This window comes from Adelges cooleyi, unplaced genomic scaffold (genome assembly GCF_023614345.1).
Source record: "Adelges cooleyi isolate 19-005CV unplaced genomic scaffold, UGA_ACOO_1.1 ACOO_flye_CR_arks_rails_tigmint_CR_PRNA_2, whole genome shotgun sequence".
Classification (NCBI taxonomy): domain Eukaryota; kingdom Metazoa; phylum Arthropoda; class Insecta; order Hemiptera; family Adelgidae; genus Adelges; species Adelges cooleyi.
The window spans coordinates 5569416-5582800 of record NW_026095860.1 but is presented as its reverse complement, the minus strand read 5'-3'; the positions used below and the strand labels follow the sequence as shown (position 1 = coordinate 5582800).

The 13385-nt window shown below is 31.0% G+C and overlaps 1 protein-coding gene across 3 annotated transcripts in view; it reads right to left on the bottom strand.

Moving 5' to 3' along the window:
- Positions 1–9703, bottom strand: part of LOC126833325 (discoidin domain-containing receptor tyrosine kinase B-like) — a 99371-nt gene extending 89668 nt beyond the window's left edge. For 2 of the 3 annotated variants that reach the window (XM_050564588.1, XM_050564590.1), the window contains exon 1: positions 9426–9703. In XM_050564588.1, the coding sequence (XP_050420545.1) occupies positions 9426–9459 (34 nt within the window). In that variant the 5' untranslated portion in view covers positions 9460–9703. Of the gene's footprint in view, positions 1–9415 lie in introns of all 3 variants that reach the window. The other variant, XM_050564591.1, reaches the window with a different exon arrangement.
- Positions 9704–13385: the final 3682 nt, after the last annotated feature.

The following is a 13385-nucleotide window of genomic DNA, read 5'->3' as shown; positions in this document are numbered from 1 at the left end:
ATTGCTTAACAGTCGATTTTTTTCGATAAACTAGAAATTAAATTCAGAGTGCTGTGAAATATTAAACTTGAGATTAAGTTTGGAATTACAATTGCTAATAAATATATATATATATATATATAAAGTTCACGTATATCTCTAACTAAGTACCTACATAAAAAATCCAAAGTATGTACAAATTGTTTTGTTAGTTTAGAGAAAACAAAAAATTAAATGTGATCTTAATGTATTTAATTTAAAAGATTAAATACAACTTAAAGTATAATAGAATAAAAATGAATATCGGTATATCATTAGAAACCAAAAAATTATAGTATCAAAAAGTTGTTCTTTGTTAGTTTTAAAATTATACTGTTTAATTTTAATGGTTTATACTTGAAACATATTTAAAATCGAAAAAATTAATTTATTGAGAAAGAATATAATACAATTAAATTACCATTACATTAAGTGACGGCCTTCGTGTTATTTTTATTTAATATGTTAATTAGTTGAGTGGCAATGAAATGAATAAACTCTCGATTAGTTACGAGCTGTTACACATTTTAATACCATTAATATTAAACAGAAATTAAACGGAATCTGTATAATCGAACGAAGGGAAACGGTATAAAGCCATTTGTTTGTTATAATTAAATCAAGAGTAACTATTATTAGTTTACAACATGACGTTGTTGTTTGATCTAATTTGTTTTGCACATTTCAGAATGCTAATTCGTAACAAATTAATTGTTTACTTATAATATTATCTTAGTAAAAGTAAAGCAAATTATTTATATTTATACTTTTTAATCATTCACATAGAACTCTTGTTTTACAAATGTACTCCATAGTACTAAATAAATTCACAAACTCGTAGAAAAAAAAAGTAATTTGTATTTAATATAGCACGCCCCTGGGACACCTCAAACAAATATGCAAATGTCCACAGACATAATTATGCAGTTAGACGTACCTACATTGTAATACACGTTATTCACTAAGGACAACCCAACGTCGTTTCAAAAATAATTCAGTAATGACACGAATGTATAGCAAAAAAATATAGTATATAATTTTAATAAAAGTCGGCCACGCACGAATTGATTACTATCAATATGATGTATGCAAACCCAATGGCATTACAAAAATAAAGTTTGATACCTAAAAAATAACGTAAACAGTAAAAATTTTTTTTTTTTCGTATGGCGTAAATGTCCGAGAGTAGGTCCGAAGGCCTAGTTTGGACGCCTGCTTGGCAGAAGGAGATAATCAACCGTAGGTTTCTGTCAAGTTTTTGGTGTGGGATGGTGGCATCTTTCCTTAGACAGTTGCCTGTCCAGAGACCGTGGCCGGGGTTTGAACCAGCGACTGTGCGCGCATTGTAACCGCCGCCTTTGTCCACTCGGCTACTCCGCCCCACGACAATAAAAGTTGTAATCTATTAATGCAAATTTGTACTTTTTAGAACTATTTTAAGTAAGCTAAGCTGTTGTAAAACATTCAGCGAAACAAACAATTAACCGCTACTACCTGGTGAATAGCAAGCCAAGTTCCTTAAGTACTTGTAGTCCGTTAAAGTTTATATCTTCCCGTAGTCCGTAGAAAATACAAAACTAAAACGTCCGTGGATTATAACTGAGGTATGTATATTTACTATTAATATCCATGCAAATATTGTATATTTATATAATATACTTTATACATACTTAAGTTCTACAAAGCTAACAAGAAAAGTTTTATGATTAAACACTATCATTAGTACGAGCAATTATTATTATAACAGTAACTACCAAGAACTCTAAAAACAGTTAAAACTTTCCACCTGATATTGTATTTTCATTCACAATTTATAGTGATTGTATGTATTACATATATGTATATGCAATACGTATATTATTAACTTATAACTACCTTAAGAACTCCCTTTAACTACCTTAAGAACTCTAATGATTGTCATATAATTCAAACCATGAATACAATACTTACTTAAGTCATACCTTTTTGCGGCATTAACAAAACATTATCCTATAGCCCTGACCAAAGCACAAGACATGTTCACAAGTACCAACGGTACCACTTGGCTACGACAGTTGTTTTTTTTTTGTATTGAGGATCCTTTTGTTGTTCTTTTAATATTATATTGTAACTTATCGGTAAGGTAGTATATTATCTGATAAAAACCACAATGACACTTTTTGTGAAAGTTAATTAATACGAAATGAAAACTTACAAGGTAACAAATTTGGCATTAAAATTATAAAATAGAAATGATTGAATTAAACAACACGTATAAACTAGGTTAAATGTATCCGTCGATTGGATCACGAAGGGCTAATGTTTTTTTTTTTTTAACAAAAATGAGCAAAGTAGCTCAAAATGAAAATAAAACTCATGGAAAAAGTTATCAAGAAGACATCTGTATTATGAATGAAAACGGGAATCGTATAACTATTACTTATTTAAAAAAATAAGTACATTATTGTTTTTAAAAAAGCGAACCGAGCACAACTCAGCCGACTCGTAGACAAGGCATTCGGATTTTTTTGTGCAAGCACCCGTAGGAAATATAAAATTATACTCTACCGACCTATACCATATGTTTTAAAGGCGCAATATGTAATATTTTTAGGAAGAGTATTAAAAAAAAATTGCCATTCATTCTCGTATATATTCCCCTCACTCGTGCACCATTTACTCTTTGTGCGAGTGTGTACGTTTGTGTGATGTATACAAACCGTAAAGCACTTATATTCGGTCGAGCCGAATTCAATAAACATGAGCTTTAGCCCGGCGGCGTTTGGCCGAAGAAAACGCGCGCAGACGGATGTGTCGCATTGAAAGAGAACTGGGGCTGGTCACTATTCTTATACATTGTAATGGAGATTTAATAAAAGGTCTTAGAAGTGAACTTCGGTATTTTCAATAAGCCACCGCGGATTTGCCCGGCGGCAAACCCTATTGAGTCCGCTTGTTTGTTACCATTTGCAAGCGCTTCAGCCGCCACCGCACCGTAAATGGCCCTAAGGGCTTGCCAGTGAAATTACAACGACCACAATACTATTATAAGTCTACTAAATTATTGAGGTTCTTCTTAGCCAACGAGAGGCAAATCTATATATAGTAAATTCTTCTATTCTGGACGTTCATTCGTTATCACTGACATCGTCGTGACGGAAGGAAGAGGCAAAGCAATACGAGGGCAATATACAACGAAGTCCAAGCCTTATTACGGCCAAAAAATATAATCGGACAAAGTCATTTTGGACTTTCGAGAAATCTCAGGAGTACATTGTTTTAAATAGGTTATGTGTGTATGAACAATACTAGAGCTGCTAGACCTTGCCCTCAAAAAAGATTTTAACAATTAAAATATAGACATTGTTCACGAATCAAGACTGTAAGAAACAATATAAAAAAACCAACAGAAACTAAAAATGTGTTAATGTAAACGGTTTAGAGGGAACTAATGTATATAGTATGGTTTTTGTTCGTAAAAGTCATGTTTGATTTCATTAATCAAAACGTATGGTATACTAACCTAACTTAACCTTTTTTTTTACGCTTTAGAACCGTAAACACTGTAGCCTTAGAACTTAGCCTTCTGGTGTTATAGGAATAAGAACAATATATTAAAAGCTTTGCAACCTCTAGCGAAATGACCCGCCGCCACCATATGCCATGTACAGATGGATTCAATCCTAAGCTTTACAGATCTAACGTACCGTAAATTGGGGTGACTTTGATAACTTTTGTTAATTTCTTTGAATGCTGTCCTTTGTAGTTCTCATATAATATAATTTTTTTTAAAAATATAATAACTTCAAGTTCTCCTTTCCTAATGTCCCAGAGCTTTTTTCAGTAATTTTTAAAACGTTTGTCAAACTTAATGGCTTGTGGGGTAATTTTAATACCCATATTTTATTTATCGATAAAATTCAGTTTGTATATACATACTCAAAATTGGTATGTTACACTGTCTTCGGGAAAACCATCGTTATGTTATTATGTGAAAATAAAATATATTTTCATCAAAGTTAAATTTTCAAGAGCTCACGCTCCGACTTCTTTAGTATTGTGTCAAGTCGTTTCAATTAGCATCGGTCGTTGCCAACCGTGCTTTGTTAAGTGCAACCGCAAAAGAGGTGACCCTACGGTTAACTATAAAAAATAGGTATCGCTAACGGCCACTAGAGAGTAAATGGTAAAAAACAGATTGTTTTAAGTATAACTCTTTTCTATCTCTCTGTGTTAGTTATTACCGACAATTGCAAAATTTGGAACTACGGCAATGACGTTTTTTTTTTTACTTAAATATCACTAGAATACTCGCAGTGAGTAGTGACACATTTTTTTCTTCATTTAGCATATATTATTATTGTTTTATACAAATTATAAATGGAATTCCGGTTTCCGACGCGACGTCACTGAATAGTCTAAAACACAACGTTAGAGATATGTAAACATAACCGCGGCGGGTGATAGAGAAAATTAAAGCAGTTAAAATTCCATTGAGGCCGACCGCCACACAAGAAAGTTTTCCATTCCCCATCTTCGTCCGTGTTATATTATTATTATTATCGTTATTATCCACAAACGCATGGCATGCAGATTCTGTTCTTAATTCTCAATGTTTGTGTACTCGCCTTTGTGTTTGTGCTTAAACTTTGCCGGCGACCTTATCGAAAACCAACCGACTATGGGTTTGTTATCACTTGCACTGTACAGTGTACACACGGCCTTTGCAGTGAGACGTCTGAAGCTTACAATCGTCCATATAAGGTATGTCTTACACTCGACACAGATTTCAATCGAGCGAGGGCGAAGTTTATGTACATTTGCATGGTAGACGACGAGCATAACATGGCGGAATCCATTATTTTTCGCCCTTTGTCATACGTGTCATAACAATCTAAGTGCAAAATGCTTTCGGTAACCGACTCGACGGCTGTTACGGGTAAGTGCAGCCGGGTGAGTCGTTTAAAAAAAAAAAGTCTATTTCGTCGTTGAATTCAAGTAGCGTGAAAAATAGTTGCAGAATAGAGGCTTACCAAATCGTTCGGTTTGGAAACAATAATTGCTGTTCGTCTTGCAATTTTCCATCACAATAATTAAACGCAAAAAATTAAGGATTTCAAAATTGATCGTTATCAATATAACAACACCGTAATACTCGTGTAAATATGTGCTTAGTTACTATTTCAATAATAACGAAATAAAACGGATGAATGCTTTTTTAACATTGCTAAAAATATAAATAAATGATAAAGATTCCAAACTAATCAAATTTCAGAAGAAACCGGATTTGGATACTTGTTATCGTTAACTGAAAAGTGAATTAAATAGAAATGTTGAACGTTTCGCGAACTGGGGTTTAGTCTTGTATGTTTTTGATTGATTTGTTGTACCGATTTTACCCAGTTAACGCCAAAGGTTTATGCCAAAATCTTGTTTATAACGACTTCAGTTCAAATGCTCATTACGACTGTAAAACAAACGGCGTCGGGTAAAGTGTGAAAGGCATAATATTATATTAAATACTGTTATAATATTCGGGCTGTCACACACGGCACACGCGTCAGCAAACCCAAAGTAACAACCCGTTGTATGTCACAATACACATTACGTTATGGTGTTTGAAACGTTCCAAATATAATATTTATAATGTATATTATTATTATGTATGATACAGTGGTGGGTACCGGAAAGCCGCTGTGGCGCTTAATTGAAAAGTCGCGAGTGTGTCTTAGAATTGCGCGCAAACCAATCTGGTCGCGGCGACGGCTAAAAATGAATATTATGCTCTTTAACCGTCATGCAAACTCGCGTGTCCCACGTCGTACAATAAAGCGTGCCTAAGTATACATGGCATCACCCTGAGTTCGTATTTTGACAGTGTATATAAAAAAAAAACCCCATCTCGACTCAACCGTATACGAACGGGTTCGACTATTATCAATCCGTTTCCGTCCAAAGGTCTCCCATTGTGTCCCTCTACGTACATTAACTCAAAGTGCCGTGACTTCTACGACCCCTTTCCCTTCTCACCCCTATTTAACTTTTGAGTATACAGCTTGTCAATGTGTAAACGGACGACCGCAACTAGTGGCATATTTATCTTTCTGTATTATGTATGATTTTAGGATATTCCATCAACACTAACAATTCATCGTTTTAGATCATCTTCGACGTCACCACCCCGAGATCCAAGTAGAATGCGCGTTAGATAACGTTAACAGTTCATGGTCATGTCTTCTGCATATTTTTCAATACTTTAATCTACTCCATAAACGAGCAAGGTATTCACGCTACAGTCTACACACCTTCATGTCTCGATTAACAACCTTAATTGTTTTTTTATTTTGGCCTACCTCTGCTACACTATACCTTGCTATTCTTCCTGCCTCGACCGTTTTTTACAATTATTTCATCGTCTCTCTTTTTTCAATTAAGGTTTATGTATACATTCAACTCGAATCCTGGTTATAGCTTTGTTTGGGCTGGTGTAAACTGTATAGCCCCAAAACTACAATTACATTACACGCTTAATACCAACCAACCGAGTTACTTTACAAGTCCATAATTGTTATTTCGTTAATTCTATATCTCCTCGTCCGCTGTCACGTGTCAAAAATACTAATAATTTAATTTTCACCCTAAATAGTAAATTTTTCTAACACAGCGCACTTGTTGCTATATTACTCATGGTCTGCCCATGAATAATGTAGAATTATACAGTTAAATATTTGTATTCTTCACTTTTGCCAATGTATTTTTATCATACATAACAGCTAATACCGATAGCCCGATGGGGTCCTAACATTATGCGATTTAACACTTAGTAAATATGTATATCGTAATTCGATTACCCATCGCAAGACTTTTGAACTATGAATTGTATTATTTAAATATAGAACAAAATATATGTTTTTTAAATTTTTTACACGAGATGATCAATAACAAAGAAATTAAATTTTATGATTAAAAAATAACATATTATATTTAATGATGTTAATCACAATAGTTGTAAACATACTTGTATCGGGTTACAAATTGGATTTCATTATTCTTATTTGCCGTTCAACAAATTTCTTTTTATTGTCTACATCATCGAAGAACAAACCAATACAAATTGCTGACCATTTGGGGAATAAAAGAAAGTTGTACTAAATTAGTCAATCAGCATTCAGCACCGACTCAAGTATATAGTACTTACAAGTTTGTTTGAGTAAGAAGTAACAGTAACAATCAAAGAGTCGGAAAGTATTTCGAAGCGCCTGATAGGAATTAATCGACGGCCATTTGATCATTTGAAATCTAGCTGGCAGCTGTTGCCGGTGCTTTGTCATTGCAAACCAAGAGAATCAAACAAATTGTGTAAAATTAAACAGTAAGGAAAAGATTAGCTCTTGAACTGTAGATTATCTAAAGATACAAAGTTTTTAATTACCGTGTACACTACTACTTGTATTGTATAATATTATAATGTTCAATGTGTTTTATTACAAATATAAAATATGATTATAAATTAAATTATTTTTTACCCTTCAATTTTTACTGTTGTTTTATGAATAATAATAAATAATAATAATTAACTAAATTTAATTTTTAAACGCAGTCATTGTAATAATTATGGTTTAGTGTGCACTGTTAACTTATGAATTATTTTTATATTTCGTTCAATAACGTCGGCGGTAAAATGATGAAATTCGTACATTTATTAGTTTGAGTTCAATAAAAAAAAAAAAATCATAATTTTCTCATCAGAAAAGTGTAAACTCTTGAGAGAATATTCTACTTTTTTCCAAAGTTTGTTTTTCATTTATTTCGTGTAAATAATGCAATGCGTGGAGTGAATGCTTTTTGTTTTTTATTGTTTCGACATATTTATTTTATAATCTTTTACCAGGTAACACATTTGGAACTTTATTAGTGTTAGAGAACCGCGTAAAAATAAAACACAAACGCCGTCCCTTGGTGATTAAGTTGCTAATTAACTGTTGTAATCATTAACCAAAGCTCATTTAAACGGTCCACTAACTTAGGTAACTATAAAAAGTACAAACGTCCAACTTTCCTTTTTAAAACTAATATATTATTAATGTATTTCTAGTTTTCACAACGTTTTCCTTTCATCTTGGTTTACACTAATCACTAAAAAGTAAATTAAATTAATGATAATACAACTGTCCAGTTCATATTTTATATTGTGCAATACTAATTATTATTGTCGTTTAAATGTGGTGTCAACATTAAAATGTTGACAAATATGACAACAATTGTCAATAAAAATTAACATTAATATCGTAGGTATATCTTGTCATTTTTAGAACAACTGGTTCTTTATTCATCCTACATAATAAAGCATACACGATACATGTACAGGATGAAGGGTAATTCATTATAAATAAGACACTCATTTTATCTTCTCTCGAAAGAATTGCAGTTTTGTGGATTTTCTTTTTGGAAACCTTTTAGTTTTTATTATTTTACAATATTAAACAATATTCAAATTTGTAACTTTTTGTTTTTTTCCAGAGCGTTATTAACTTTTAAAACTTAAAATTAAATTTAAGGTTTAAGTTAGGAATAATTTGCTGAAAATATTGACTGACCGATACTAATTTTAGATAATATTAATTTTAGAGTTACTAATGAATGAAATTTAGGATAGGAGAAGGGTAGGGTGTAATATTATTTTTATCTAGCACGGTGGATCGCGGTAGAGTAAGCTCCACCTCCTAAATTTTAAATCCTTTTAAAAATTTTAAAAGTATATATCCTAAACTGGTTTTCGAACAGTCAAAATTGTTAGCAAAGTATTCTTAATCAAAAAAGTTAATAAAATATATAGGTTACCATTTCAGTTTCAAATGTTGATAGCGCTATGGATTATACTAAATAAGTTAAATAATTAGTAATTTTTTAATATTGTACAATAATATGCATAAAAAAGTTTACAAAAAAAAAACTATAAAATTGTAATTTTTTTTCGTGCAAATAAATGAGTCACGTGTATATATTTATTTGTTTACTTAAACTATATCATACAATTAATTTATTTCATTTTTAACCATACATTTTTTGAAGGTCAGAAAAGCGTAATAGTAAACTTAACCTAACCTAACCTATTTTGAAGTGGTTAAAATGTTGGATTGGCCGTTCTGAAACTATTTGATCGAACTTATTTTTTAACTGTTTTCGTAAAAGTAATTTACAATACATCATTATAGAAATAAAAGTCTTTTAAAGAAATACATAAAAGTTTTTACTAAGAAATTATGACGATATTGTTTTTTTCGATTCTTGTTCTATTTTTATTAATTAATGCTATACAATTATTCGAGTCCTATGTACAAAAAAATAGTAGATATCGTGTGATAAGTTAAATGGTCTTTGCCACTATTATATTATTATAAACTATACTATTGCGTACCTTAACGTACCGCCTCGAGGGTGTTCAAATTCGGTATTCCACATACGGTCTCAATGGCGGACGACCTGAAGTCACGGTGGTCATAATTTAAAAAAAGGCTTAGGGAAATTGTTTCTTAATTTCTTTATTTTAGGTATTTTTAGACAAACCGAGTTCGATTTTTAACGACAACGAATCACGTGGCAACCACGAAAATTACCATAACGGACGTCGCGATCGTCAAGTGCTTTTATACTTCCGATAAAGGGCCGTGAACCGATATGACGAGGGCAACGTTCACGCAGTACGGCGTTAGGGACGTGACTATACGACACCCTTTGCCGAATGCCGGTTTAGGGGTGTTGTTTAAGCGAATCCGAGTGGCGGCGCTCAAGTCCGCTGTGTATATAATATACTCGAATACTCTGATGGTTCGTTGATACCATCAATGATCTAAATCATCCCATCAACCCCCTCTCCCCCCCAAAAAAAAAATGTATAATAATAAGTAAAAACAAATATCTGACGGATGCCGACTGACTAGTAGAGTCCGTGTAAATATAACACTAATTTAACATACATTAAAACCATGAAAATGTATAGGTTTAAATTAAGCTCATTTTTTAGGTATAAAATTATTTTTATAAGTACCTAAAACTGATAATACATAATAGACATATTATCAGTGGTGGTCTAAAAACGGACAAAGGTTTTTTTTTTTTAAAGTTTTGCACCTACCTCCTTTAATCATTTTTTGTAGTTAAACAAAATTTAAAAAAAATGGGAAAACATATTGTTTAAAAAACCCCTAACTTCATTAATAGTGGCATAAAATTTCCAACTAATCAAAATAAAATGTTTTGTTGTAAAATTATATTTTAAGCTATAGGTATAAAATAAGTTTTAAGAGCATACTTTTGTTATTAGAATTAGCAATACTATTTTGTATATGTAAAAAAAAGTTTAACAATAACAGTGATATAAAGTTAAATTAAAAATAGATATTTTATATAATTGGTTAAACTATTGTAGAATAAAACCGTGATATTTATTCGTGTGGTACAAAATGAAGATTATACAAAATGACTTTAGTACGTTTTATATATTTTTTAAAACAATTAAAAACCCAGTTTTTTTGCAGGAATGTTTGTAAATTTCACACCTGAATTAACTAAACTTATGTATTTTTCTTTTAACGTTAAAACATTTCAAGGCAACCTTACGGACTAAAATGCTTGTATAATGTGACCTAAAGGGTAAGATAAGACCCTTTGTAAATACACAAATCACAAACTATTCACTTGATAAGTCACTGCAAGTTGTATACCGTTTCTGTTTGGCAAACTATGCATTATTAATGGTATCGCTGGCCAAATAATGGCCAATATTGGTCAAATGGATTTCCACGCGGATATTGCAAAAAGGTCTGATGCATTATTCAGTAATTAATCGGGGGCAAATCGACCGGCATAAATTGTTTAACTTTCAACTATATTATTATCCGACTCCATTGAGTTATATAGTGTGAAACCAAATACCTGAAACTAACAATAATTGTATTTTACAAAACCATGTGTTTATTGAAGGTATAGTGGCGATAGTAATAAAACAACTAGAAATTATTTTAATTTTATAATTATCACACAAATTCTACACAAGCAAATATATGTATATATTTTGTAAATAATCAATAATATTTTTTGACTAACTAGTGACCACCACTTGGCCGCGTTATCCGTGGTAAACTCTATACATAAAACGCGTAACGTGTAATTAGGCTATACGTTATTATTACACGTACTTGAATTTATGGAAATTTATACTTCTTTAATTGCTTCCATTTCGTGAATGCAGAATATCAGGTAGCACGCGATATAGGAATAATAATAATTCTTATTGTAATATTCAAGAAATAATATTATGATTATTAATATGAGCACTAAAATGAAAATAAATATTCATACCTTGCGCATAACTTTTTAAATTAGAAAACAAAACGAACGAAATAATACCATTTTTTTATTACAATTTAATTTAAGGTTTCCAGTTAGCATCAGATACAGGAAATTGTAAATAAGTGGGGAAAATGCCAATTTTTGTATTTTTATTAAAATGTGTAATACATTAACTTGTAATTAAATAATTTCAGTTAAAATAAAAATAAAGCAGCAATTATTGTATTAAAATAATTGCACTGGCATTAGTCTCGTTTTTTTACAAGTTCCTCACTTGATTATATTTTGTTCCTCGATTGTTAAAACGCCATTAAAATAAAAATATTTAACCATTTAGACATATTTATGTCAAACATATTAAGTATGATATGTAAGGTTAATGTGTCATAAATTGTTTTCTTGGCTAAAATACTTTTTTTTTATAGTATTAGTGAATAAACGCACTTTATTGAAATACTGGAACGTGATAGACTTACCGAAATTTATTATTACATAATAAAGAGAGGCATAGGTAGTAATTTACACATCATAAATTGTATGACTATATAATATATAGTATAGAAATGTAATATGGAAAATTATATAGGTGGGTGTATAAATGGATATAAAAAATAACACAGTATAGGTACCTAGGCAACATACTAAGTTAATAATGTATACAGCTATAATATGTTCTATGTAATATATTTCGTTCAAAATATTATAGCCAAAGTAAACATTCATTACATGATGGCATAATATATTATTTCTGTATTTTATATACCAGGCACTTGACAAACAAACAATGACTAACAAATCATGTTTACTGCGTTTTGTGCGATAATATTTTATTAACTCTACTCTGCATGATTTTTTTTTACCAAAAAAATATACAACACATTGTACAAGACAAGGATTCTAGGAAAAATAGTTTTCAAAAAATATATATTATTCGATCGGAAAATTTGAGTTTAACACAATGCACACACATAGCTTTCATACAAAAATAAATTGTTTAAAATAATGTGTATATCTTCGGTTGTTTTTAAAGTAATTGACATTTCGAAAAAAATGTGCTACAATAACAATTGATTGGTAAATTGTTCTTGTAGTAAAATTAATTTTTACTTTTAAGTTCACTTTTTTACTATTTTTTTAGCAAAACAAGTTTTTTTTTTTTAGTTTTTGGTCAGTTATATTTTAGTCTTATTTTGGTTAAACATTTAGGAGCAATATTTGTAGAGAAAAAAATTGTGCAATTTTTACTTTACTTAGTAAGCTGTGGTTACCTCATGTGAGCTTACCTTTAGTGTATCGGAAACTACAGCTCCACTAAAAAACTGCTATTATAATGTAACTAGTGTCAATATTCAATTATTATAAAGTGGACAAATGCGTTGTTTTTATTTCCATCGTCCCCTTCTAATGTTTTTATAGGACAGATGTGCCGGTGTTTCATTGTAACCCAAGATAATCGGCTGTTACCAACAATGTGTTGTCGAATGAAACAGAATCGACATTGCAAGTGTTACAACAATGCGCACTTGATGCGTTTATATGGCCAATCAATACATAACCACTTGATTTCGAGAACCCTCTGGGGTTAGGATACGATTGTAACAAGGTTTTGTTTCTCGGACCATAACGACGTGTAACCACAATCCGCAGAGGGCGATTGGATAGGATTGTAGGAACCTGAAAGTTGGGAATTACACTAAAACGATTCCAAATAATTTATACTATTTTTTAACGAGTGTAAATTAGTATTTAATGATAATAATTAATATTAATTTAAGCATCGAGATAAATAAATTTGATAACGAAAAAAGATATTTTACTTTTAAAATTATAATTATGAAACTAGAAAATATGTAAGAGCCTCTTTGTTCACTCTTGTTAACGACGGTGTATTATTATTATTATTTCTATGAGGGTTCGGTATATGCATTTTAGTCAGGGGGATGACTCTGTATTAAATTTGCCAAACACGTCTGAGCGCTATATTGACAAACAAACCGTAACCGCCAAAAATACTTATTATGTATTTAATTAAAAAT